We start from the raw sequence: 27,984 nt of genomic DNA on the forward strand, positions 1-27,984 counted from the left end.
CCTTCCCTTCACTGGCCTCTTGTCCTTGACCCCTGCCAGGAACCCCCTCGGTGTGCCTAAGTGACGCCTGCATCTCGGTGACCAGCTCCATCTTGAGCTCCATGGACCCTACGGTGGACCCCTGCCAGGACTTCTTCACCTATGCCTGTGGCGGCTGGATCAAAGCCAACCCCGTGCCTGACGGCCACTCGCGCTGGGGGACCTTCAGCAACCTCTGGGAACACAACCAAGCCATCATCAAGCACCTCCTCGGTAAGCACCCGGCAGCGGGACCAGTGGACGGGCTGCAGAGGACGGCTGTCCGCTGGACCTACCTGGCCAGGCCCGGTTGAAGGAAGAGCTTGGCAGGATGGGGAGACGAAGGGCTGTGGAGTAGGTGAGACTCGGTTAAATGTGCCCCATCGTTCGGTGCGTGATCCTGAGCAAGTCACTTATCTCTGAGCCTTACCTTCTTCATCTATGAGAAGAGGATTAATAATACCCAAACTGCAGAGGTTCGAGAACGAGTGAGCACATGTGTGAAGCATTAACGTGGCATGTGTGGCATGTAGTAGGTGCACAAGAACTGGTAGCTGTGGTCATTGCTCTTCTGGCTTTAAGCTGTTCCTTAGGTTTTGACTAGTACTGACTGTGAGTTTTGCAGGTTACGAGCAAAAGGAATGAGCGCTGAGCACACTAGATCAGATTTTAAGGTTGTGAGCTGATCAAAGTTCTAACAACGGTTTTATCTGAGAGTTATTCATTGTAGGCAGAAGTCTTCCTTGGCCTCATGGTAATCGAGCTTGTGTGATAAGCCATCTGACCGAACTTCTTCTCTTTATACCCTGTTAGGCCTTCAGCACCTCTAGTTGACCTTGTTGTTGGTTGTTTCATCCTCAGGTTAGAATCCCATATTGGTCTTGTTTGAAGTTGTATCTTTAGTTAATGTCTGTTGAATTAACATCTGCCTGTTGGGTGCTTCTCCATGTGGAATCAAAACACCCTGTGCTATAACTTCTAGAGGTCCCGACTTAAACCCTTCAGGGCCGAGACCTTCACCGTACCTGTCTCCTGCTGACCCCTGCCCCATCCTGGGACCCTAAATGCTGGGAGAGGCTAGGTCATGAAAAGCCAGTCAATCCATCAATGACAGAGCTTAGATTTGACATATACTTATTCAGTTTAAAAAAAAAAAAGCATCTTGATACTCAAAAGTAGGTAAATTGAAGAAGATACCTAAAAGGGGGCAGATCTTCCCAAAGGGACAGAAACCTTCCCATGAGATAGGAAAAGAGTCTAATTTGATGATTATGAATTTCAGGCAACTGTGTCTTTAAGACGAAAGTGGAAATAAGCTAACTAGGTTAAGGAGACCTTTGCTTGTTTTCCCCACCTCAGCCCCAGGGGGCGTGGCTACTGCAGGGTGAAACCCACCCACCACTTCTTGGCCCCCAGCAGCTGCTGGGCAGGGCCCCCTGGCAGCCCCCTGCTTGTCTTCCTGAGGGACAGAGCCGGGTGGTGTGTGAAGGCGGGGCTGAGGGAACCTCATATGTCAGGAGCAGCAAAGCCCCCTGTGTGCTTTGTGCTACCGGAGTGCCTTTGCAAGGGGACCCAGCCTTTTATTTCAGAACTAAAGGCAAATATGTCTGTGGTAGCCAGACTGGAACTCAGGGATGTCCCTCCCCCAGCACCTAAAGACACAGCCAGGGACTGCGCAGGGACCATCAACCAAAGCAGGGGAACAGTCCAGATAGGATAACGAGATGGGCTAGTGCCTCTGCTTCAGTCACCGGGACCTGGGTTCAAGTCCTGGTTCTGCCACTTACTGTGTGATCTTGGGTCAGTTACATAACCTCTCTGGGCTCTTGTCTCATCAGTACAATGGGAACCATGCCTCCTCCAGGTCTAGAAAATTAAATGGGAAGATATCTTTAAAGCGCTTTACCTGGGCCAGGTGTATTGTGGTGGCTGCTGTCTGTGTTGGTTTTACCATTATTATTTACCCTTGACCTTTGCCCAGTACTTTTCAGTTTACAGAGCTCTTTTGTAGATATCACCCTATGCGACCCTGTAGGGTAGGAGCTAGGAAACTGTTGCTCACCCCGCTTGATAGACGAGGAGACTGAAGTCCAGAGAGCTCCTCAAGACAGGCTAGCAGGTGGCAGAGCTGGGACTGCCTGACTCCTGGTCACGTGTCCTTTCCCTGTCCCACACCACCTCCAGCAGGTGCCAGGGGCAGTACGGCTCCCTGCCCATCTTGTTGGGGAGAGCCTGCAGGAGGCACGGAGCTCTGAGAGTCTGAAGGAAAGAAGGAAAGAGGCTGGCATTTGCTGAGTGTCTGCTATGTGCCGTGCTCTGTACCAGGCTCATCATATCCACTGCCTCCTTAATCCTCACAGCTACCCTGGGACTTAGGAACTGTGGTTCCCATTTTATGGATGAGGAACCTGAGAAAAGTTAAGCTTGCCAAGGACACCCTGCCAGTCCAGGATGAAGAGGGTCTCCAGCCAGGGGAAGAAGTTAGCACCCAGAGGGGATGGGGGAGACAGGCGGATGGGCCCTCTAACTCCCCAGTCAGGTCCAGAACTGCCCATGGTGTAGGACCCCCATGGGTCCTGATCCTGCTGCTTCCAGGAGGATCTTGGGTCCTATCAGGAAGACCTTGGGTCTAGGCCAGGACCGAGCTCATCCCCCTTCCCTACCCCGCAGGCAGCAGTCCTGGGCTCTGGCCTTACATCCCCGCTGTCCCTGAGGGTCAAGGTAGGGGTGGGGAGTGCACTGAGCCGGGCACGGAGCAGCCGGAACCCTGACCCCGAGGCCGGGGCCCAGTGGTATCAGGAGTGAGCCCTAGCATGCTAGCTTATCACGTGTGGCCTTGGACGAGTGACCCGGCTTCTCTACAACTTAGTTTCACTATCTGTGAAATGGGAATAACGGTGCCACCTAACACTCAAGGTTACTCTGGGTATTGTCTCACTGTGATGGGTCAGAGCGCTTAGCACAGAGTCTGGCACCTGGTAGGTGCTCAGCAGAGTAGGACTGCCCTCCTCGGTGGTGGTGGATGAGCTCCAGCTCAGATATCTCCCTACAAGCTGTGTGACTACAGAGAGGCTGCTCAGCCTGCCTCAGCCCTTCACCTATGAAGTGGGAACTAACTCCGAGCATTGGCAGGTGTGTTCTAAGGATTAATTGGGTGGTTGAAAAAGAGTAATTATTGCTTATTTTATTTCTTATAGAAGCACTGATAGAGCTTCTTATCAGGAAAGGAGGGATAGGGTGTATCCATGACTATGCTGGGTTGTTTACTTGTATTATTTTATTCACGCCATGGAGTATATGCCCATTTTACAGATGAGACTCACAAATACAAAGGAAACATATTTCCTAGGAAATGGTGGAGCTGGAATTCAGTTCCAGACCTGTGAGGCCTCAGACCTGTATTCTTTCTTTACTGATTCTGCTGTGCACACAGCGGTCATAGGGCCCCGCATGTATGGTTTGCCAACCTCCTTTCCCCCAAGGCCGATTGATATTGTTCTCCAGGCCAGGCGAGACCTGCCCGAGGCCTGATGAGCACGGTAGTTGGGGTCACCTCATGTCGTAGTGACCGAGAGCTTCCCCACAAGGCATATCCTGGCATCCCCTCTCCCCGGGCTCACTCCTGGAAACCAGTCTGGATACGGCGCCTCATTTATGGGCCTTGATACCTGGGACTTTGATACCTGGAAACTCCCGAAGAGGCAGGAAGTAGGTGAGTGGGTGACCAAAATATGCAGGAGTGTGGGCCAGTGCATTCTTGGGCTTAAGGCCAGGCTGGTTTCAGCTCCCCCAAGACAAAGGGGTCAGCCAGCAGGCCTCAGGAGGGAGCTGGAGCTGGCGGGGATTGGAGCACACAGGGGTGCCCTGCTGTCCAGGCTGGCTTGGGGAGCGGCTTCTCTAGGAGAAGAAGGACAGCTATTACCATCAACTTGCCGTGTGACCTTGGGCAAGCCACTTCTTTCTGTGAACGGTGAGTTTACTCCGGCGCCCTCAGAGGAAATCCAGGCAGATCTGTAGCAGGTGGGTTGAACTGGGCCAGGTGCCACCGTGGCATGTTCTGGCTGCCTGCTGGCTGGAGGGGGGTGACCTCAGCTGCACGAGACACAGATGCCTCTCCCAAAAGACACTCTGCCATCCACCCAAGCTGCCAGCTTGGGCTGTCCTCGTAGGCTTTGGGGAGACAAGAGTGTCCTCACTTCATCAGAGGAAAGGCACAGCTGGACCCGTCACCCCTTAGGCTGGGCCTTGCCTTAGGGCTTTTAGCACAGGCTATTCTGCCATCGGGAACACCTCCCAGTCCTTCAAGATTTTGGTCAAACCTGCTTCTCCCCTTATGCCTTCTGTGGATACCCAAGGGCCTCTCCGGGCTTGAGCTACAGTTATATTTTGTGTACTTGTCATATTTACTACATTTTATATTCTAAGATTAATCACGAAAAAAAAAATTGATGCTTGCTTGTTGTAACAATTCAAGTAACACAGATTCCATAAAGAAAAAGCTAGTGGTTTCCCTTTCTTCTACTCCTGACACCAGTCTCCCTGGGAAATACACGCAGAACCATTCCAGTAGCATTAAATTTGTCCATGTCAGTAACTTGGCAGTTAATCATGTCACGCTGTGACATCTCTTCTATTTTCATTTTGATCTTTTTCCAGTATTTACTGTCTAATGTAGTTTCATCTTCCTGTACACACTGGAAATTCTACAGACAAGCTCTGCATCTGAAATGCTTTCTATCCAATTTCACGCCTGCAGCAGCAGGCCTTGCTTTTTCTTTCATGCTTGGGGAGTGGTGAGACGGACTGATTGATAAATTGATCCAAGGATGGGAGTGGGTATCCAGGGCTTCTTAGGGGTGGCTGGACTGCTTCAGATCTACCTCTGGTTTTCCAAGCCAACCTGCAGAAGAGGAAAGGGAAGCAGAGAGAGCTTAGGCCTCTGCTCTGGCCTCAGCCACTCACTCGTGTGACCTTGGACCGGTTACCCAGCTTCTTGCCTATAAATTGGCACCCGCTGGTGGAAACGGCTGTGACAAGATACACACATGCAGCCATGCCCACACACAGAGGAAGTAGCTCGTTTTCTCCGGGAGGCTTAAAAATGTGTGGGTTCAAATTCCGGCCTGCCGCCCATTAGCTCTGCCTCCATAGGCGAGTTCCTTCGTCTCCCTGGACCTCATTTTCCTTCTGTATGAAACGGGGTGGCCGTGTCCACCTCAGGGTGTCAGTGTGGTGATGTAAAGATCCCAGCACACGGCCTAACGAGCAGTAGTCACCAGTAAATGGGAATGGTCTTATCATGATTTTTGTTCTTCTACAGAAAAAGGCACTGCCTTGTCAGCTCCCCCTCTCACCCTCACCGGATGGGGCTCCTGAGGCCTGTGACTGTCTGAATTGTGTCTGTGGTTTTATCTAAAACAAACGCTGGCCCTGCCCTGATGTGGAGTCGGGGCCCCACAGGCTCCTGGCCAGCCGGTCTGGCCGCAGCACCGGGGCGGGGGGGCAGTGGCAGTGCCACAGAATCCCAGGAACCCCCATCTCTGTAGCCTGCCAGCTGCTGGAGCATTTGTTTCCTCCCCAGGGGTGATGTGGGAAATGGTGTTCCAATAAAAACTCCCAGAGGAAGAAGCGGGCCGATTAAATGGTATGCTATCTTTCCTCTCTGGGACTTTGGGGAAGTGACTGAGGAAGTTTCTGGAATTTGGGGTCCCTAAAAGGAAGTACCCAGGCAGTTGGGAGTCCTATTATCTGGTGCTGGGCTGCCAGATTGTTTCCAGACCACCGGGGCCCTGGAAGTGCCACCATCTCAAAAATGTGGCCCCCTGCTGGGTCCTGGGTGCTGACCTGTCCATTCCTCCCAGGCTGTTCCCTACTTCTGAGAAGTAAACAGGTCGGGGGGTGTCTTAAAGGAAACCAAGCTTTTCCTCAGGAGAAAATTAACTGTGCCTGACTTCACTCTGAAACCCAGCCTCCTCCCTCAGGCTGAAGTGATGGATGCCTTTCTCTGTGGCACTCCCAGACACGCCTTCATTCACTCTCTCAACAGTTACATACTGTCCACTAACTGTGTGCCAGCATCCCTAGGTGCCTAGGATCCTATGAGGAATAACAGTCTTTTGTGTGTGTGGAACTTACATTCTCACAGGGGAGACAGACAATAAACAAATAAATGAGTTAATAGATAACATGGTTGTGAACAGTTAGGGCCTTGAAAAAAATCAAGTAGGATGCAGGGCCAGAGAAGGGAGAGGTCATGGTAGCCACAGTGATCAGGAAGGATGGGCCTGCAGAGAAGGGGACATTTGAGCAGAAGCTTGAATTGAGGGAGAGAAGAGACCACAAAGATGTGAGGGGAAGAGTGTGGCCGGCAGGAGGAACAGTGAGCACGGTGGCCCTGGGGTAGGAGCATGGAATCGAGAGGGGAGGAACAGAAGACAGGCTAGAGCTGGCAGCCAGTAGGTGGCAGGACCCAAATCATCCAGGACAGTGTCTCTCAACCTTTTTTAATGACTGCTTCCTTCCTAAAATTTTAATAACCACGGATATACTGTATGCTTGTTTCTGTACTGTATGTATGCATAAAAAGAATAAGATGTTTCTGGGGGACTTCCCTGGCGGTCCAGTGGTTAAGACCCCACACTTCCACTGCAGAGGGCATGGGTTCAATCCCTGGTTGGGGAACTAAGATCCTGCATGTGGTGCGGTGCGGCCAAAAAAAAAAAAAAAAAAAAGAGTAAGATGTTTCTGCCATCCAAGAACTAATTCTCTCCCCGCCTTTAGAAGCAATATTGTCCCAGTTGAGAATGCATGCTATAGGGCCTTCTAGGAAATTTTAAGGAATGTGTATACTCCAGTGCCTATTTGAACTGAAAGTATTCAAGACAACAGCTCTATAAACTCCCCCCAGGGTTCCACTTGGATGTTTAATAGACATCTCAAACTTAAAACATCTAAAACCGAATTGCTTATTCCAGTCCCCGAGCCTACCCTCCATCCCCAGTTTCTGCATCTTAGCACCCCCTTGCTCAGGCCAAGGAAGCCTGGCAGCATCTTGACTCCTGTTTCTCTCGCGTTCCCCCTGCTTCTCGCCCCTTCTGTGCTGTCACCCTGGCCCAAGCCCCCACCATCACTCCATCGCTCACCTGGTCTGTTGCAGCGGCCTCTTACCTGGCCATCTCGCTTCAATTTCTGTCCCCCAAGGAGCCTGCCAGGTAGTAGGTGCCCTGTGAGTGAGGAGGAAGGAGAGGAGGTGGAGAATGTGCCATGGGTTGTCCTGATGGGCACAGGAGCCAGGGGGCGGCTGTGGGGCAGTGGAGGAGCTTTACCTGCTCCTGGGGCTCCTGCCCCAGCCAGCATCAGCGTGGGAAGCCGGGGTGAGGGAGGGGGAGGACACATGCTAACCCCTGGTGGGGCTCACACTCCTGTCCCTTCCTACCCCACCTGCCTCATTTCCTCCCCGTGCAAGCCTCCAGCGGTACCGGGCTCATCACCCTCTCATCCCCCAGATAGGGCATCCTTCCTCATCAGAAGCAGATCCTGAGCTCTGTTCTTTCGTCAAGCGTCGCTGAGGGCCACCGTGTGCCCGCCGGTGCTGGGGGAACAGGGGCGACTAGGATATAGACTAGTGGGCGAGGCAGCCCCAGCACAGCCCCCGCTGCCGCTCCACTTGCAACTCATCCTTCATCCCCAGGGCTCCGGCAGGGAGTTCCCAGGCCTCCCCCTGCCACCCTCTCCAGCCCCCCTGGACTTTCTCCTTATGGCAGTCGCCCCACGTATAATCACATGCCTTGCAATGCTCGCACTGCTGTCCGCCTGACCCACCAGGCTGGCCCCGTGCCTGTAGCCTTGTTGCCTGCTGCCTCCCCACACCCAGCCCGGCAGCCTCCAAACCTTCAGAACTTACTAAACATTTGTGGGAAAACAAGCGGAGGTAACAGCCAGGGTGTGGAGCTGAAAGGAAGGAAGTTTGACCTTGACAGTGAAGGAGAGAGGGAGGCGATGCATTCCCCCTCCTCTCAGCAATCATATGGGGCTTGTGTACAGGTGTCGGGGAACGGGGGTTCCGCCTGGAACTCGCTGTAATCAACACAGCCGGGCTGTTCCTTGGGAGGCTTTCTTTGGGCCTCTTATCTTGGTGGCCTTGGGGCCATGGAGAAGGGAGATGCCAGGCCCTTTCGTGGGCCAGAGCACACAGGACACGCCTCCCCCGACACTGGCCTGGCATTTCAGGGTCATGGCCAGAGCCAGATGCTGCTTCTGGAGTCTGGTGAGCAGTGATGATTCTTCAAAAGCCTAGGTGATAGAGCTGATTCACTTTGTTATACAGCAGAAACTAACACACCATCGTAAAGCGATTATACTCCAATAAAGATGTGGACAATAAATAAATAAATAAAGCCTAGCTGCTGGGGGCGGGTGTTGTCACAGAAACGAGGCCCCTGGGAGGGGTTTTGCCTTCCCTCATGTTGTGCTCCGTGAGTCTGAGAAGCAGGGCGAAGTTCAGCTCTCCCCACGTCTGCGTTCCCCTTCCAGAAGGCTCTTCTCATGCTCCAGTAGGGCCTGGGGCACACTCGGGTGTTTCCGGGGCTCAGCAGTGGTTGCCTGTGGTCTCCAGGGCTGTGTGTGCCCTCCACAGACCCTCAGCACGCAGGCCCCTGGACCTCTGTCTCTGTATCTCCCTTCAGCTAGCCCCAGGCTTGTCCCATCCCCTGTTGAGGGCTGTCACTCTGACTGCAGCAAGATGGGGGCTGATGCTCTCTGACCATTGACACCCGTGATGCTGTTCATGGTAAGAACTGGGGGGCAGAGGAGCTCTCGGGAGAGGGGCTGGGAAAGCTAATTAGGCCAGTCAGGAAATGACTCCAACCCTTTTGAAACAGGCTACACCAAACATTTCTTCTCTCCCATGCCCTTTTATGCTTCCTTGCTTTTCCTCATACTGTCCACTCCCCCCAAACCCAGTACCCTTTCCCCTCATTTCTACCTGGTGGGTAACTTTTCATCTTTCAGAACCAGCTCAAATCGTAGAACATCCTCTGGAGAAACGGCACCCCCCCGCCCCTCCCCACTCCACCAAAGGGTGTGACTTTTCTCTGGGTTCCAGAGCCATTTGCGTTAGTCAAAGCACTATCTTGTCTTGGGGTCATGTCTTTGCATGTATGTGTCACCATTTGACCATGAGCTCCCTGGAGGCAGGAGCGGGTCTTACTTGTGTCCATAAAACCTAGTGGCCAGCCCAGTGCTTGGCACCCAGTAGGTGCTCAGTGTTGAGGCCCTTCGTGAATGAACCTCTCAGGAGAAGCTTCATAGGCAAGATGGCCTCTGAGAGGCCTTGAAGGCTGAGTGGGGTTTGACAGTGTCCTATGCAGAAGGCCAAGGGGAGCTCTTTCTTCATGTGTTACTTGTTTGTTACTTGTGTCCTCACACTGGAAAGGAAGCTCCATGGAGACAGGGACGTTGTCTTTTGTGTCCCCAAAGCTGGCACAGAGCCTAACACGGAGTGAGCGGCTAGTACCCACTTAGTGAATGAATGGATGAAGCTCTGCCGGAAAAGGAAAGCAAAGGAAGGGGTTTCGGGGTCCAGGAGGGATGAGAATGAAATGAGGAAGAGTGGCCAGAGCAGTGAGGAGTTCCCCAAGGCGGGGCGGGAGCGGAGGGAACCGGGGCCCCGGCGGGGTGGGGGTCTGGAGCAGGGCTCTGAGAGAAAGGCGGATCCTCTGTGCCCTGGCTGCAGATGGGACACTGCCCCCACTTGTGCCCGTGCAGGAGCGTGGCCTCAGCAGGTGGCATCCCAGCCAGGGCACCAAGGACAAGGAGAAGGGACAGAGGCTCCCGGGTGTCCCGGTGTCAGGAACTGAGTTGCTGCTTGTGGGGGATGGGAAGGGACATGGCAAAGGGCCTCTGAGTCAGCTCTCAGTCTGATGAACATGCCCGGCCCCTCTGAGGAAGAAGCGGAGAGTCAGTTTGTAATGAACGAGGCCTTAAAGCTTCCGTCCAAGCCCTGTCTTTACCACAAGAAAGGTTCTCTGGGATCTGAAAAAAAAAACAGACAGGTCTCTGTCCCACGCACCGGGCGGGGGTATCTGGGTCACACGCTAGCCGGCAGGGAAAGCAGACTGTCCTCCCGTTGGGTGGCCCATGCTGCCAGGCCAGGGACACGTCTGAGAACCCATCCAACAGAGGGGGAGAAGCACAGTCTCCTCTCCTTACCTGTGCTCAGCGAATGAGGAGCCCTCCAGTCTGCCCACGGCGGTCAGATGCCCACCGTGGCGGTTCCTCACCTGCACTGACAGGCCCAAGTCCCAGCTCTTGTCACAGCTAAGAACACCGAGACCCCAAGAGGGACTCGCCCAGGGCCACCCAGTGTGCAAATGGGGGTGTGCTGCAAACTGCTCTCCCTTGGCGTTCCAGAAAACTCCACGGCCAGTGTAAGTGAGGCAGAAAGGAAGGCCCAGGTATACTACCGTGCATGTATGAACGAAAGCAGGATTGAGGAGCTCAAGGCCAAACCCCTGATGGAGCTGATCGAGAAGGTGAGCCCCTACGCCCCATCTCCTCCTGCCCCTGCCCCCCATCTCCTACCCCTGCCTCCCATCTCCTCCTGGCCCCTGCCCCCTTCCCCCATCTCTTCCTGCCCCTGCCCCCGTCTCTTGCCCCTACGCCCCATCTCCTCCTGCCCCTGCCCCCTTCCCCCATCTCCTCCTGCCCCTGCCCCCTGTCTCTTGCCCCTATGCCCCATCTCCTCCTGCCCCTGCCCCCTTCCCCCATCTCCTCCTGCCCCTGCCCCCCGTCTCTTGCCCCTACGCCCCATCTCCTCCTGCCCCTGCCCCCCATCTCTTGCCCCTGCCCCCATCTCCTACCCCTGCCTCCTGCCCCCCATCTCCTACCCCTGCCCCCTGCCCCCCATCTCCTACCCCTGTCCCCTGCCCCCCATCTCCTCCTGCCCCTGCCCCCATCTCCTCCTGCCCCTGCCGCCTGCCCCCATCTCCTCCTGCCCCTGCCACCTGCCCCCATCTCCTCCTGCCCCTGCCCCGTACCCCCCATCTCCTCCTGCCCCTGCCCCCTGCCCCCATCTCCTCCTGCCCCTGCCCCCTGCCTCCCATCTCCTCCTGCCCCTGCCCCCTTCCCCCATCTCCTCCTGCCCCTGCCCCCCGTCTCTTGCCCCTACGCCCCATCTCCTCCTGCCCCTGTCCCCTTCCCCCATCTCCTCCTGCCCCTGCCCCCCGTCTCTTGCCCCTACGCCCCATCTCCTCCTGCCCCTGCCCCCATCTCCTCCTGCCCCTGCCCCCTGCCCCCATCTCCTCCTGCCCCTGCCCCATACCCCCATCTCCTCCTGCCCCTGCCCCCTACCCCCATCTCCTCCTGCCCCTACCACCTGCCCGCATCTCCTCCTGTCCCTGCCCCATACCCCCCATCTCCTCCTGCCCCTGCCCCCTACCCCCATCTCCTCCTGCCCCTGCCCCCCATCTCCTCCTGCCCCTGTCCCGTCCCCATCTCCTCCTGCCCCTGCCCCCTACCCCCATCTCCTCCTGCCCCTGCCACCTGCCCCCATCTCCTCCTGCCCCTGCCCCCTGCCCCCGTCCCCATCTCCTCCTGCCCCTGCCCCCTGCCCCCCATCTCCTCCTGCTGCTGTCCCCTGTCCCCATCTCCTCCTGCCCCTGCCCCGTACCCCCCATCTCCTCCTGCCCCTGCCACCAGCCTGTGCCCCTGGCTTCTGCCCCAGCTCTCAGCTGCCACCAGGGCCCAGCCACCTCACACCTCCAGCCACCTTGACCAGCTGGATCATGGAGTCTGTCTGTCTGCTGACTTGTGTCAGATTGTCTGAGTGAGTGTGTATGTGTGTGTGTGCGTGCACATCTCTGTGTAGGTGGGAATGTCTATATGTATTTATGTGGGGCTGTCACATGTATATGTCTCTGGGCGTCTGTGAGTGGGACAAGGGCCCTATTTACAGGGAAGATGTTTCTCTACGTTGCTACTTCCATTTCCTCAGGGAGCATGTTTGTGTGTGAGGAGGGGTGTGTTCTGGAAGGACCAACAGAAAGTCTGGGATCAGAAGCAGAGCCCTCCCTGTGAGGAGGGCCACGCTGACCCGGGCCCCCTGTCACCCTGAGCAGAATGAGTCTTCTTCCTGGGCACCTTCCAGTCAGCCTTGGATGGACTTGGGGGTCGGGGGGGCGCCCAAGGCTGGCCGCACTGCCCAGTGCACACAGAAGGGTGGCCGTGGGTGTTTTCGGGGGAACTGCTGCTCCCCGGAGGCCCGCCTCCTAGGTGGGCTCAGGGGAGGCACTGCAGCCGGGTGGGGAGCTGTGGGCATCCGGGACGGGACAGCCCCTCCTCGCTGGCACAGGCCTCACGTGCCAGCACGTGCCCAACCGGGGAAGACTGAGGAGATGAAAAGCATCCCAACTCGGAGAGAAACTCTGATAGACCTTAACTCACCAACCTTTTAAAGAATAAGGACCCTTTTTTTATAGGCACAATTGAATTTCTGCTTTAATAGGAATTACATTCATGTGATGGAGTACGCAGAAGTGAACAGAGTACAGGAAAATTCTCCTTCCCATCCCCATCCCCAGCTACCTAGGGAGCAGCCGCCATATGTTTTCATGACTGGTCAGAAACCCCTAATGAAGACAGACCAGGGACTTCCCTGGAGGTCCAGTGGTTAGGACTCTGCGCTTCCACTGCAGGGGGCGTGGGTTCAATCCCTGGTCAGAGAACTAAGATCCCACAAGCTGCGCAACATGGCACGGCCAGAAGAAAAAGAGAGAGAGGAAGGAAGGAGGGAAAGGAGGGAGGGAGGGGGGAAGAGAGAGAGAGACAGAGAGAGGGAGGAAGGAAGGAAGGGAGGGGGAGGGGGAGGGGAAGGGGAGGAGGAGGGGGAGGGAAGGAGGAAGGGAGGAAGGGGGAGGGGGGAGGGAGGAAGAGAGAGAGGAAGAAAAAAAGAAGGAAGACCAGCCCTTTCATTTACTCCTGAGGCTCAGAGAGGTCAGAGGAATGCAGAGGGTCACAGAGCAAGTCAGCAGCAGAGTCAGAATCCACACCCAGTCTCCCCCCGACCCCGCTCATCCCCTCCCCGGCCCCCCTCCCTCCCCACAGCTCGGGGGCTGGAACATCACGGGGCCCTGGGACAAGAACAACTTCCAGGGCACGCTGCAGGTGGTGACGTCCCACTACCGCACCTCGCCCTTCTTCTCCGTCTACGTCAGCGCTGACTCTAAGAACTCCAGCAGCAATGTGATCCAGGTGAGAGGCGGGGGGAGAGGGCTGGGCCTGACCCCAGGGCCTGTTTTGAGTTTAGCAAGCAGCGCCTTGAGGGCAGACTTGCCCTTGGGCGACAGGCTTCTGGTTTCTGAGCTTGGTTATTTCTGGAGGCTCCCGACTGTGAGATTTTTGCAGGAAAGTTGTGAAAGGGCAGGCTTGCCTTCCTTGGGTAGGTGGGGGTCACTGCAGCACAGGTGAATCTTTGGGGTTCTGACTGGTTACTGTGGGTCCCAGGAGTGATGTCAAGTCCTGAGCACAGCTGGAGTCACCTCCCGGTCACCCCAGCTCAGTCTCTGGCCTTTGTGGCTCTGCTCGGAATAGCTTTGAGTCCGCCTCTCCCTGCCAGAGCCTGCCCCAGACTGAGCACCAGCACATCCAGGGGACCCCAGCCCTGCTCTGCCCACCCTCAGAGGCAGGAGCGAGAAACCCGGGTTGGGCCTCCTGAAGGCTAAGTTCCCACCCACCTCTGCCACTCACTCACTACGTGACCACGGGCAAGTGCCTCAGCCTCTCTGAGATGCAGTTTCCTTGTCAGTCAAATGAACTATAGCAATACCTACTCTAGGTATGTCAAGGTGTGGCCCAAGGCTCTGATAGGAGCTATCAGGGATTGACCCTCCCTACCTGCCCAGCACCCAACAAGGCCCTCACTGGCACTCCCAGCTCTGTGGGTTAGATAGTTCTCCTATTTTCCAGGTAAAGAACCTGAGGATCAGAAAGGTTCAGCAACTTGCCCAAGGTGACACAGCCGTGAGTGGCTCTGGACTGCTCACCACCTTGGGAAGTGTTTAATGAAGCATAAGTGCTCTGCCAAGCCTAGAAGGAGTTTAAAGAGGAGGGTGGTTCCGTCTGACCTTCAGAAGGGCCCCAAATCCCCATGGCTGACCACATGTGTGGGAAGGAATGTAGCCCGACATGTGTCTGTCCCCTCGCTGGGGGGCCCATCCCAGGGATGGCCTCGGCTACCAGCTTGTGCTGCTGCTGGGGCCTGAGCTGCTCCTCCACTGCCATGTGCCTGCCGTCCCTGGAGCAAACGGAGACTGCGTGCAGGTGTGCGTGCGCAGGTGTGCGAGTGCAATGGGAGATCCCCTCTCACCCCCGCATTTCTCTTTAGGTGGACCAGTCTGGCCTGGGCTTACCCTCGAGGGATTATTACCTGAACAAAACCGAGAATGAGAAGGTAGGTGTGCCTCTTTAGAGAGTGGCTCCCGCCCAGACCACCTCTCTCCATGGTTCATCCCCCTCGGTGTTCCCTCAGTGTACACACCTCTGCAGGTCTTTGAAGCTAGAGGAGCATAGAGGTGTCCCTTACCTGGCAGTCCCTGGCAGGGGAGGGGTATCATTTGTCCCCATTCTAGAGTAAGGCTCTTCCATATTCAGGCACTGTGGGCACAGGGGACAGGTGTCATTTGTCCCCATTCTAGAGCGAGGCAGTGATAACGCCCACCACCTTATACACACATCACCTCTGGCCTTCCCAGTAACCCTGCAGGTACTGAACATCTCTGAACTTCATTCGCCTTATGTGTCACATGGACATTATTTTTACCTGGCCTGTTACAGAGGAGGAAATAAGGCTCAGAGATGCTAAGTGACCTTATCAAGGTCACACAGCTAGTCGTCAGTGGTGAGGCTGAGATTCTCATCCAGATCCGCTAACTCCAAAGCCCACACCTTTCCCTCCCCCTGGCTGCCTCCTGTGATGTCCCAGGGAGACCTGGCCTGAAGTTGGTTGACTGTCCATTCATGATTCCACCCACTGTGTTGAGCAAGTGGCTACCAAGTGCCTGATGCTAGGGAGACAGTGGTGAACAAGACCAGCTTGGTCCCTGCCCCATGGGGCTTCGAGTCTAGGAGGGGAGGCAGATGTTAAGTAACTAACCACCCGATTAGAGGCATGATGATAAATTGTGAGAAGGGAAGGGTGAGCTGAGAAAGTAACCTGGAGACCTAATTCAAATCTGGGGGCCTGGTAGAGCAGGGTGGATCAGAAGTGCGTTCCAATAATTGAGCGATGGCCCAATTGGTGGCTTCCATGTGATGAGCGTCCAGGAGGGAGTATGGGCTGGGACAGCAGGGACCAGCCCACTTCGGGACCTTTGTGGGCTTTATCCTGAGGGCCATGGGGAACCAGTGAAGGAGTGCACTGCCAAAACCATTCTTGAAGCTGGTTTCCAGCGGGTATCCTGGGTGAAACCCCCCAGCCCCCTGGCTCCCTGCGCGGGGCTGCAGCTGGCCTGCCCCACCCTGCGCCCCTTGTCCAGTGGGCAGTGGGTAGCAGCCACTGACGGATGGGGGGTGCTGGGTCCCACAGGTGCTGACGGGATACCTGAACTACATGGTCCAGCTGGGAAAGCTGCTGGGCGGAGGGGACGAGGACACCATCCGGTCCCAGATGCAGCAGATCCTGGACTTTGAGACAGCGCTGGCCAACATCACCATCCCCCAGGAGAAGCGCCGGGACGAGGAGCTCCTCTACCACAAAGTGACAGCAGCTGAACTGCAGGTAGCTGAGCTCTGCTGACGCGGAGGCTGAGGCACCACAGAACTCAGGATGGAGGGCACTAGACTGGGGTGTTTACACCCCCTTCACCAGACCCTCAGAACAACCGCATGAAGCAGGGATGGTCGTTGTCCCCAGTTCACAGACGGAACTGAGGCTTAGGGAATTAGAGTTGCCTGCTGAAGGCCACACAGCCGGAGACCAGCCAAAGCCAGTCTCTTGCCCTACGCCAGGCTGCTTTTCTGCAACCGCAGCTACCTGGGGAGACTCTGTGGTCGTGATAATATTGGCTCACATTGACTGGGCATTTCCAGTCTCTCAAGCTCAAGTACATCAAGCCTGGTGCACAATAAACGTGAAGGTTGGGTTCTGATGTCACCTCCCTTTTCCGAGCCGGGAGGTTAGGTGATGTGCTCAAGGCCTCTAGGCTCCTAAGTGGCAGGGGAGCTGGGACCTGGACTCAGGCTTGGCTCACTGGAGCTCTGCTTTTGACCACGACCCCTGGTGACCTCCTGGAGCTGTAACAGGGTTGGGGTCAGACGCCCTCTGCACTGGGTGTACCCATCTGAGAAGTCGATGGCTCTTCTGTAGGTCAGCCTCTATCAAAGCCTGCCCCCTGGTGGCTGCTTGGGACTTGCAGGTAGTGAGTTGATTGCCTGCCAGTTCCTTCTTTCCAGTTCGTGGCATGTTGGTGTCCAGCCTTCCCCCAGGCTCTGGGGTCGCAGAGGAATCAGCAGAATGGCCTTAGTCAATCTTCCTGTTTCCTGCCATCGCCCAGGAATGCTCGGCTAGGCCGTGCTTCCCTGCTCGGAAGGATGTTCAGGCCACCTGTGTTGAGGCTTCACTCTTCCTCTGCCCAGCCGAGTCCTGCCCATCCATTAGAGTTTGGCTCATCTCTGCTGCTTTAGGGAAGAACACCTAGGTCCCTACCCCTTTTTCTCTCTCCATCCCTCCCTCCAACAGGTGTCTGTGGGGCTACCTTGGGGCCTTTCTCTTGATGTGCTTCCAGGCGAGTAAGGGACACCAGCGAGGAAACAAGCTCAGTCTCGTTGCCGAGTGCTTTGGGCAGAAGAAGCAGGGCACTGGGGCCAGGGGCAGAGCTAAGTCAGGGAGGGTGAGTCTAATGAATAAGAGAGCAGGGGCCAGGCTGACTGAGTGTCCCAGGCGGAGGTGCAGCCCACACAAAGGCTGGGGATGAGGGCAAGAGAGCCTGGCCTCCTTCTGGGTGCCAGCTGCCCTTTAGGTCCCCAGAGAAGCTGTCATCAGGGGGAGTGGTGCTGAGTGGATTGTTATGGAGATCAGCAGCCTGTGCTGGGCACCATCTGGCACTGTTTTTCCGCTCCGAGGCCAGGAAGTCGAGGAAGATGCTGTTTGTGCAACATGATTTGGTTTGCTCCAGCTGCCCAGTTCTCAGCCCAGAAGGGCTCCAGCAGTCCCTCTCCCCCCTGCATGGCCACGAAGGCAACTGACAGCCCGAGAGTGGCCGAGAAAGCACAGTAGCCCTGGGCACATCTGCCCCAGCGTGGCTTCCAGGCTCTGTCCCTAGATGTCTTTTCACCATTGCTTTTGCTCTATTCTTCCAACCAAGCAAGGAAAGGCTTTCCTCCCTCCCAGCTACAGAGCTCCCAGGGTGGGGAGGATTTTAGCAGAGGCAGCAGCCTGGAGTTGTGTGAGTCCTGGGCTTGGAGTCAGAAGACTGCTCTGGCCCAGGCCCACCGTGAGCCTTGGGCAAGTCACATAACCCCCTCTTTGAGCCTCGGTTTCCTTCCTTGTAAAATGGGCTTTGCTTGCTCATTTACACCTGCTCCGTTGCAGAACAGAGAGACAAATGAGGGACAGCCCCTGCCCTCATAAGGGGCAGTGGTTCTTAACTTGAAGTCACAGAATTCTTTGAGGACAGGTTGAAAACTGTGGCGCGTCTCCCAGGAGAAATGGGCATGGTTACGTATAAAAAAATTATATCTAGTGTTTAAAGAAGTCCTGGACCCCTGAAGCCTGGTGTCCTGGATGAGAATCGGCCTGCCCTGCCCATGGGGTTGCATGACGGTGAGATAAGGCAAAGGATGAGTTCTCATCTTGTAAACTGACATGCAATTCGAACATATTACAGTAATCGATCTTAGTATTATTCCTGTGTCATCGGTGATGACAGCCCACGTCTCCAGCCCTAAACCAGTTTGATTCATTCCACCCTTGGACAGAGAATGTCTTTTTGTTCCCTGGTATCTGGAAATTTGGTGTTCTTCCCAGACTCCAGGAGGCTCAGGGAAAGGCGCCCCAGCCTTTCACAGTGTGGTTCTAGGAATACACGGCGGTTCCAGGCAAGCCCCCAGCAGCAGAGTCTGAATTCAGACCCATGAATCCAACATCCTTCTGTTGCTTCTCTAGGGGCTTGAGGACCTTCCTGTTCCTTTCTAGGACCTTCCACACCAAAAATTGATTGGGAATGAGCCCCATCCTCTGCTCTAAATTCTTCAGCTGAGATAGAGCCTGGGAGCATCCTTGTTCCTCTCCCAGTTTGCAAGCCTACTTGAGCTGGGTGCTTGGTGACCAGCAGTGCTCTTTGGCTGCGGGTGTGGAAAATAGAGCTCATCTGTGTGCCCCAGAGGCTTTGAGTCACAAGTGGAATGTCCTGGTTGGTTAAAACAGCCGTCTCCATGGAGATGGACCCAGGCACTCGGGTTTAAGTTAAGTGTTCACTAAATCAGTAAAGATTGAAAATGTGAAAATCCTGGTATTCAACATGCGCTGTTTCAGAGTTGTGGGAATTTACCTGCACAGAACATCTGCTCTCGCAAAAGGAACAGGCTTGTGTTAAGTATACGGGGATTTATCATCACCTGTATCTGTACCCTGATCAGAGAGTTCCAATCACCTGCAGTTTATGAAGCTCTTGTTAATTGTATAAACAGCGACATTTTGTAAACTTGGCGATTTTCCCGGGGGATTTTGCCAGCAGGTCACACTGTCAGGTGGCTCTAAGTGTTGAGCCCTGTCTGACCATCTCACCTGGACACCTTCAAGTTTTGCAGCCACAGAAATTTGATGGGGAGCCCCAGAGGTCACCTGCTTAAGGAGCTCTTGCCAGGAAGAGAGGGAGGAATGGACAAGCTACGGGAAAAAAGAAGCTCGATTTATTGTATAAGCTGTCCCGAGAGGCACAGAGCAGCCCACCCTTGGCAGGGATTTTTTTTAAATTTATTTTTATTTTATCTGTGGCTGCGTCAGCTTTTTTTTTTTTAATTAATTAATTTATTTATTATTTTTGGCTGTGTTGGGTCTTCGTTTCTGTGCGAGGGCTTTCTCCAGTTGTGGCGAGCGGGAGCCACTCTTTATCGCGATGCGCGGGCCTCTCACTGTCGTGGCCTCTCGTTGCGGAGCACAGACTCCAGACGCGCAGGCTCAGGAGTTGTGACTCACGGGCCCAGTTGCTCCGCGGCATGTGGGATCCTCCCAGACCAGGGCTCGAACCCGTGTCCCCTGCATTGGCAGGCAGACTCTCAACCACTGCGCCACCTGGGTAGGGATTTTTGTCTCCATTTGAGAGAAAGGCTGCAAAGTGACTTGAGGTCCAGAGCTGGTTCATGATGGGGACCCCAGCCTAGGTCTTCTCCAAAACAGGGCTCTTCCCAGCTCACCTTGGTGCCAGGCAGATGGGGATGTATTGGGGCCCACTGGGCACAGCTCTTCCCAACTCTGTGGGTAGTTTGCAATAGGTCATGGTGGGAATGCAAATTATCCGGCATCACTGAGAGCCAGTTGTTAAATGTTTACCAGCACACCACTGCCCACGGGACCTGCCCTCCTCAGTCCTTTGAGGTCCTTGTTCCCCAGCAGCTGAGCTGCCCTTTAAAACCAGAGAGACTGTCAAGTGGGAGGTTTTTATGGCTGCCTCTGTCACTGAGGACATCATAAGTATTTACCAGCAGGTTACAGATTCATCGATGTCACAGATTGATTTTACGTTCTTAATTGATCTTCCTGTATGAAGGCCATTTATAAGGCATCTCTCGCTTCCTTTATTTGTCTTACATTTTGCCCGTTTTCAAGGGAACAAAGAACAGAATTTGGAATCAGTCCCAGGACCACTCTTGGGAGACTTTGAGCAATGATTACAATAGCTCATCAATGATTATAATAGCTAACATTGATTGCTTGCTAAATGCCAGATACCATTGACGTTACAGGCGTTTTTGCTGTAACACAGTATATGCAGTCCTGAAAAACCTTGCATCCTGTAAAAGTACAGGACTGAAAAGAACTAAAAACAACAGAACATATGGGGAAAATAGGACTAGAGCAGTCCATTCAAAAGTTGTGTAACTTGAGGACATTATGCTAAGTTAAATAAGCCAGTCCCAAGGACAAATAGACTGCATGGTTCCACTTAGATGAGGTACATAGAGTAGTCAGGTTCACAGACAGAAAGTAGAATGGTGGTTGTCTAGGGCTGAGGGAGGGGGATGGGGGGAGTTATTTTTAATAGATTCAGAGTCTCAGTTTTGCAAGATGAACTCTGTGGATGGATGGTGGTGATGGTTGCACAACGTGAATATGTTATACTTAATGCCACTGAACTGTACACTTAAACATGGCTAAGGTGGTAAATTTTATGTTACCACAATTTTTTTTTAAAGTTGTGCCACTTGGTCATCAAAACACTCACAAGACAGTAATTGGAACCTTGAGAAATAGCTTGCATGGCTGGAGGCTGCCTGGTGAGAAATGGAACTCCTGGCTGTGGACACGGAGACCCCGAAGATAGACAGATGGGAGCTCCATGCAGTGGGGCTGCCGTTAGGCGGGCCAAGGGCAAGTGCAGCCCTCTGGGAGCTGAGAGTTATGCAAAGTGGCATGTGCCTCTGTGGGGAGGGTTGTGTGCAGGTGCTCCTTTTAAATTATCTTAAAATAGAGCTGACTGGCTTCCTGTGTGGGCATGGGCTGAGCTGAGGGCTTTTCCTCTCTTGCTGAGGTTATCCTCCTATGCTTGCTTTTCCAGATCCCATGCCTGAGAAAGACCTCCTGTGCATAGAGAATTCTATGCACTCTACTGCTGTTATTCTTGTAGTTACCAGTCGTACAGAAGACTGATCATATAGAATCCAGTTGATGTTACAGGACCACATGTTGAGTGGAACAGACAGGATTACTTGTGTAATTCTCACACTAACCCTGTGGGGTGGGTTTTATGATGACGAGCCTCACTTTTCAGATGAGATTCCCGAGGCACAGAGGGGCTCATCCACTTACTCCAGGTCACACAGCTAGTAAGCGTATGAACCCAGGCAGTTGGCTCCGGATTCTACACACATCCATTGCAGACCCCTCTAAGGCTCAGTTTCTTCATCAGTAAAATGGGGATAATGGTACCTACCGCCTAGGCTTGTCATGAGGTCCAACTGAGAGAAGATGTGTGTCACTGATGGTGGCCCCTGGCACTGGAGGGGCTTGACCAACAGTGGCTGCCGCTGCTGTCACTGTGTCTCCTCTTATTCCATTTCGAGTTACAGTTTGGTGTTTGGTGCCTTACAGTTCTATACGTACAGCGTCTCTGACAACAGTCAGCCAGCCTGGGTTTGACATCACATCTGCCCAGTGCACCGTCAGCCAGCGCCCAGCTCTTTGCTTTGTCTGCGGTGAGGGCTTGATGGCGCCTTCTTCAGAAGAACGACCTAGAGTCTTGGGCTCTGAGGAGAAGCAGCCCAGCCAGAGTCATGCTGTCTGCTTCCCTTCCAGGCCTTGGCGCCCGCCATCAACTGGCTGCCCTTCCTCAACACCATCTTCTACCCCGTGGAGATCAACGAATCCGAGCCTATAGTCGTCTATGACAAAGAGTACCTGAGCCAGGTCTCCACTCTCATCAACATCACAGACAAATGGTAAGGGCACCCGGCCACCTGGGATGGGCTTCTCATGGGCAGCCTCTTGGTCACACACGGCCCCTCTCCTCAGCCAGGACGGGGGCCACACTGACTAGGAACATGGGCCCTGGGCTGGCTTCTGCGAGAGGCTGCAGGGTACCCAGGCTCCTCCGCCCGCCAGCTTGGTAGCCTTGGGCATGTTTCTTTCCCTTTTTCGGGTTCATTTTCCTCATCCATAAAATGGGGATACAAATACAGAGAACTGAGTGAAATAATCTGTGTGAAGTATTTTAACACAGTGCCTGACACTGAATGGGACTCAGTAAATGTTAGCTAATAATTTAGTTAATATTTATGATTTTTTAAAAATATTTATTTAGTGGGCTTCCTTGGGGGCGCAGTGGTTAGGAGTCCGCCTGCCAGTGGAGGGGGACGCGGGTTTGAGCCCTGGTCCGGGAAGATACCACATGCCACAGAGCAACTAGGCCTGTGTGCCACAACTACTGAGCCTGTGCTCTAGAGCCCGCGAGCCACAACTACTGAGCCCGTGTGCCACAACTCTTGAAGCCCGCGCACCTAGAGTCCGTGCTCCGCAACAAGAGAAGCCACCACAATGAGAAGCCCGCGCCCCACAATGAAGAGTAGCCCCCGCTCGCCGCAACTAGAGAAAGCCCACGCACAGCAATGAAGACCCAACGCAGCCAAAAATAATAAATAATTTTTTAATTTATTTGGCTGCGTCAGGTCTTAGTTGTGGCACACGGGCTCTCTAGTTGTGGCATGCAGGCTCTAGAGCGCGCAGGCTTAGTTGCCCCCCGGCATGTGGAATCTTAGTTCCCCGACCAGGGATTGAACCTGCGTCCCCTGCATTGGAAGGCAGATTCTTAACCACTGGACCACCAGGGAAGTCCTGTGATTTTTTAATTGTAAAGATTTGTTGCAGAAATGTTTTTAACTACAGAAAAAAATTCAAATTACCCAAAACACTCATGTTGATCTTATGGGATGTGTATGTGTGTTTGTAGAGAGAAGCAGGTATGTGAGAGAGAGAGCAAGAGGTGGATTTTCTAATACATGGTTCCTTTTTTCGCCATCATCGTGACCACGTGTATAGTCTGCTTTTCCCTTGACCTTTACTATAAGCACCTTCCCCATGTTGCCCCAGACCCTCTGCAGGTCTCATTTTTCATGGCTACATAATATTCCGTCAAGTATAAATATGATTATTTACTCACTGTTCCCCACTTGTCAGACTTTCAGGTTGGTTCCAGTTTGAGGCTGGATGTTCACCATAGTGAACACTATGTCTATGTGTGAAGGTGACTTGTTTGCAGAGGTGACACCAGCCACAGATGGTTCTCTGTGCCCTGGGGATGGGGGCAGTGAGAGCTCTCATTCATAGAGAACTTGGCCTGGCTGGCCAGAGCTTCCTTCCTTCCCCTCCGATTCTTAGGCCCCCTTTCCCATCTTTGGCCTTCTGGCTGGGTCTTCCCCAAGCATTGGAAATGGCCACTCCTTCCCTTCTTCAGCCCAGTACCACACAGCATCCAGGGTGCATCTCCGTGAGCGCCCCCTAGAGGCCAGTGGGGGGAATGCTGCTGGGCGTCCAACCTGGGGCACTTCTGAGCCTGTCTGTCATCTTCTTGCCCCAGCCTGCTGAACAACTACATGATCTGGAACCTGGTGCGGAAAACAAGCTCCTTCCTCGATCAGCGCTTCCAGGACGCCGACGAGAAGTTCATGGAAGTCATGTACGGGACTAAGAAGGTGAGCACCTGCTGTGCGCCAGGCCCTAGAACTCGCGAGGGAGGTAGACGACAGGCAGAGGATGAAGAGGGCCACTGAAGGGATCCACCATGGTGTCCCTGGGCGCACAGGAGGGGATCTAAGCCAGCCAGGGGTGGGCAGAAGTTTCCAGGAAGAGGTGATTACACCGTCTTCAAGTGTAAAGAGGACTCTCAGTGATTTAGCTAATTTACAGCAAAAGGTGGCTTCTGGGCTTTCCCTTCCGACTCCTTCTCAATGGTGATGGTGATAAGGCTTTCCTTGTGTAACTCATGTGACTGTCACATCCCTGCAAGGTGGGTATGATCATCAGCCCCCTCTCACACAGGGACCCCCCCCCCCAATAATACTACTTCTTCACCATAAATGTAAAACCCTTGGAGCAGCCCCTGACTCACGGTAAGTACGACACGAGTGTCCACTGATACCATTATCCTCCCAAGCCCCAGACCAGGTGGTTTCCACCAGCTTTATTTTATTTTATTTTATCTTTTAGTACTTATTTATTTATCTTTATTTGGCTGTGCCAGGTCTTAGTTGAGGCACGCGGGATCTTAGTTGAGGCACGCGGGATCTTAGTTGAGGCACACGGGATCTTTTTTTTTAGTTGCGGCATGTGGGCTTCTTAGTTGCGGCACGCATGTGGGATCTAGTTCCCCGACCAGGGATCAAACCCGGGCCCCCTGCACTGGGAGCCTGGAGTCTTAACCACTGGACCACCAGGGAAGTCCCTTCACCAGCTTTAACTGCCCCACTGTGACCCCTGCCCTCCAGCTACTTCCACCTCCCCAAGGAAGTGGAGGTCATTGTGTCGTTCACATGGCCAGCTAGTGCATGTTCACTGACGCCCTGACACCATGTGCCAGACTCTGAGCCCAGTACGGAGACACTGAGATGGGGTCTGCGCCCCAGGCCCCCATGTCTGCTGAGGGGGCTGAGAGAAACCGATCAGTCCTCACGTGCTGAGGGGATACACCAAGCCGGGACCCCTGCAGGCAGCTAGGAGGTGCCCCAGCCACAGAGCAGTGGAGGCTGGAGTGCCAAGCCCCCCTACCCCGGCACACCCTGCCCACGCCCAGGACCGCAGCTAGCAAGACCCCAGGGGGCGAGCAGAGCTGGCGCCAGGTGGACTCTGCTCCTGCAGCCCCTCCCAGAGTCCAGGGCAGTGGGCAGAGCCAGATGAGGACTGGCAGAGGATGGCAGCATGTGGGCCCTGGAGCTGATCCTGGGGAAAGTTCTGTCTCTCCCTCCCCTTGTACACCCACCTCTGGCAGGAAGGGGACAGAGGGAGAGGGAGGCTGGGAACAATCCCTGCTCCTGACAAGAGGGGCTTGCTCAGCCACGAAGGCCACCCTGGGCCCGCAGAGAAGGGCCAGGGGAAGAGCTGGCTGCCCTGCCCTCCTTCCTGCCCCACCTGCTACTATCTTGGACCAGCCCTGGGTGAGCGCCTGGGTCACAGACGCGACAAGGCAGGGACTCTGTCCCCTGAACACGTGGTCTCCCAGGCTCTCTGAGCCTCAGTTTTCTCATCTGTTGTTTGGGATCATCCCTGACCTCATCTCACAGGACCCTTGGGAATGGCCTCCATTTGGGAAAACACTTTTAATTTGTAAAGCCTTATAGAGCATCCAGGTGCCCATCCTCGTAGGGAGGTAATAGCACAGAGCTTTGGGTCAGAAGTTCTGAGTTTGCAATGCTTCCTCTAACCATACAGCCTTGGGCAAATCACTTCATTGGATCAGGGAGCTCAGTCTTCCCATCTGTAAAAAGGGGTAACTCATCACTGCCCTATTTACCAGAGGGTTGTCTGGGATTACATGAGGGAATCCCTGCAAAGTCTGCTGTGAAGGCTACCATACTGCACACCGTGTTCTTCACCTGCAGAAAGGAGCACAGAGGGTACCTGCCTCGTCGGGTTAACAGCGAGGATTCTGCAGGGTAGGGCCCCGCACCCAGTAAACACTTACTAAACATTTACTACTATTGCTGATGCTGTTACGCTTTTTATGCACCTGTCTCTCCCCCGAATGTTCTGGGCATTTCAGCTGAGCCCAGAGGGCAAGACCTAGCACAATCAGGGCACAGCAGAACTGCTCAGAGAACACTGGCTGTGTGAGTTAATGAACGCGTGCGTGAATGAACGGGTTTACGCGAAGAACCCCCTGAGAAGACAATAAGAATCAGTCCGTGATTCAGCCGTTCCAGCCTGGAGCCCCCACAGAGCCCAGGAGTTAGAATCCCCCTGGGCCCAACCTCCTGTGGGGTCAGGCTCCTCCAGATCCGGGTACAGCCCATGTCCAGCTGTAGGCTTTGAAGCTGAGGAAGAGCAGTGGGTGGGGTTGGGGGGAGGAGAGGGGCGGCCAAGTGGACACACGGCTGGGAGAGTTTAAAAGAACTTAGAGGGGCTTCCCTGGTGGCGCAGTGGTTGGGAGTCCGCCTGCCGATGCAGGGGACACGGGATCGTGCCCCGGTCCGGGAAGATCCCATATGCTGCGGAGTGGCAGAGCCCGTGAGCCATGGCCGCTGAGCCTGCGTGTCTGGAGCCTGTGCTCCGCAACGGGAAAGGCCACAACAGTGAGAGGCCCGTGTACTGAAAAAAAAAAAAAAAAAAAAAAAAAAAGAACTTAGCGAAGGCTGGAGTGCCTTTTTCTTCCTTCCTTTCTTCCTTCTTGCCTTTAAGAAAATTTTTTAAAAGGTGTAATTTACACACAATAAAATGTATACACTAAGTATACAGGTTAGTGAGTTTTGACAAATCAAATCACTCCTGTAACCACCAACCCAATCAAGACAGAGAACATTTCCATCAGCCGTTTGTCCAGCGTGCTCTGCACAGGAGGGTCCCTTGCCCGCCATTCCCATCAGTCTCCCCGACCCAGCATCCCCAGAGGTGGGCGTAGATGGGACCACACAACTGTGCGGGCTTCTTTTGCTCAGCAAAATAGCTGTGAAATTCATCCATGTTGTGTACATCAGTTGTTCCTTCCCTTTTGTTTCCAAGTCGTGTGCTGTTGTATAAAAATACCACATTTTGTTTATCCATCTGCCTGTCGATGGGCATTTGTGTTGTTTTCAGTTGATGGCTATTATGAAGCAGGCTACCCTGAGCCTGGGTGGTTTTTACCACCTGCTCTTCAGGGTTAAGAAGACTGGGCTTCCTCTGCAGCACAGGGGTTTATGTGAGCAGGGCCACCACTTGTGGTCATACGGACTGTCCCCAAAGGCTGCCTGGGCAGGGGAGCAAGTGGGGCTGAAGCTAGCGCCTCACCGGGGGGTAGAAAGTTAACTGCCCAAGGCTCTCTGCCACCAGGATCCTCATCCTCTTCCAGGAGGGGTGTGGGGTGTGGAATCAGGCACCTGAGAGTTCCGGTGGCTGGGGGCCTCTGGACCAGCGGTTTCCCCTTGCTGAGTATCTGTTTCCTCATCAGGCTCCCAGGTTCATTTTGATGGCTCCGGAGGATACCATCAGCATCTGTGAAGTGCTCTGCAGGAAGTAGTAGATGCCGGTGATTAGGGCTATCCCGTGGCCTCTTGGTCCAGTGCCTAAAATAACTTCCACTGGGTCAGAAAAGGTCTCCCTCAAGTTCTGGACAGGAGCACGGGCCTAGCTGGTGCTACCTCCCAGACAGACAGGGGTTGGGAAGAAGGATGGGGGCCAAGTAACCTCTCTGACTTGTGTTTTCCAGACCTGTCTTCCTCGCTGGAAGTTTTGCGTGAGTGACACAGAGAACACCTTGGGCTTCGCCCTGGGCCCCATGTTCGTCAAAGCGACCTTCGCCGAGGACAGCAAGAACATAGTAAGTGTCTCCCTGTGCACACAGGCTGTGACATCACTCCTGCGATGGCCCCTCACGAGCCTGACAGCCCACGCTCTGGTCTGCTCTGGACCTTCCCTACCCCAGGCCAGGGCTCCAGCTTTAACTCCAAGGTCCTGTTTCCTAAAGCCTTGAATAATCTGAGTTATGCACAATAGTTGCTATGATCGGGTACCAGGCACTTTATCTGTAGTAGCTCACGTAACCCTCACCACAGCCCGGCCAGGTTATTCCAGCCATCTCCACCTCCCAGAGGCAGGCAGGACCCAGAGAGGTAATGTTGACAGAGCACCCTGACCTCGAGGGGTGACGGACAGAGGAACCTCATGGCTGAGCACCAGGAGACAGCCAGGCCCCAGCTCAGATCCTGGCTTTACCTCTTCCTGGCTGGGTGACTTGGGATAATCTCACTCCGTGAACATGGAAGTGGGAGTGTCCATCCTGCCAGTGGAGACGAAATGACATAGTGCACACAAGAGGGCACCTGGCACAGAAGAAGGGGTCAATAAATGGTAGCTGTTACGTCGTTGGTACCACTTTTATTTCTAACTTTAACTGCATAGATATTATTTGCAGTCAGAGGTTAGCAAACTGAGACTCAAATCTATTACGTGACTGACCATGACCTATCTGTTAGTGGCTGATGCCATCAGTCCCTCTGCTCTTTCTGCTGCCCGACTCCACCTTCCCCTGCCCTAGAGTCTTCAGTCTCCGGGTCTGCTCTCGACGTTATCAC

The 27,984-nt window shown here is 54.2% G+C and overlaps 1 protein-coding gene across 5 annotated transcripts in view; it reads left to right on the forward strand.

Annotated features, from left to right (window-relative positions):
• Positions 1 to 27,984, forward strand: part of ECE1 (endothelin converting enzyme 1) — a 113,531-nt gene that overhangs the window by 72,535 nt on the left and 13,012 nt on the right. For all 5 annotated transcript variants that reach the window (XM_022552126.3, XM_022552124.3, XM_089899577.1 and 2 more), the window contains exons 4-11: positions 40 to 252; positions 10,429 to 10,550; positions 13,120 to 13,266; positions 14,399 to 14,464; positions 15,599 to 15,790; positions 21,524 to 21,666; positions 23,301 to 23,415; positions 27,120 to 27,230. In XM_022552126.3, the coding sequence (XP_022407834.1) occupies positions 40 to 252; positions 10,429 to 10,550; positions 13,120 to 13,266; positions 14,399 to 14,464; positions 15,599 to 15,790; positions 21,524 to 21,666; positions 23,301 to 23,415; positions 27,120 to 27,230 (1,109 nt within the window). The remainder of the gene's footprint in view (positions 1 to 39; positions 253 to 10,428; positions 10,551 to 13,119; positions 13,267 to 14,398; positions 14,465 to 15,598; positions 15,791 to 21,523; positions 21,667 to 23,300; positions 23,416 to 27,119; positions 27,231 to 27,984) is intronic.

This window comes from Delphinapterus leucas, chromosome 1, assembly GCF_059928025.1.
Source record: "Delphinapterus leucas isolate spDelLeu-1000000601 "Yukka" chromosome 1, BTC_Dleu_Yukka2, whole genome shotgun sequence".
Classification (NCBI taxonomy): Eukaryota; Metazoa; Chordata; class Mammalia; order Artiodactyla; family Monodontidae; genus Delphinapterus; species Delphinapterus leucas.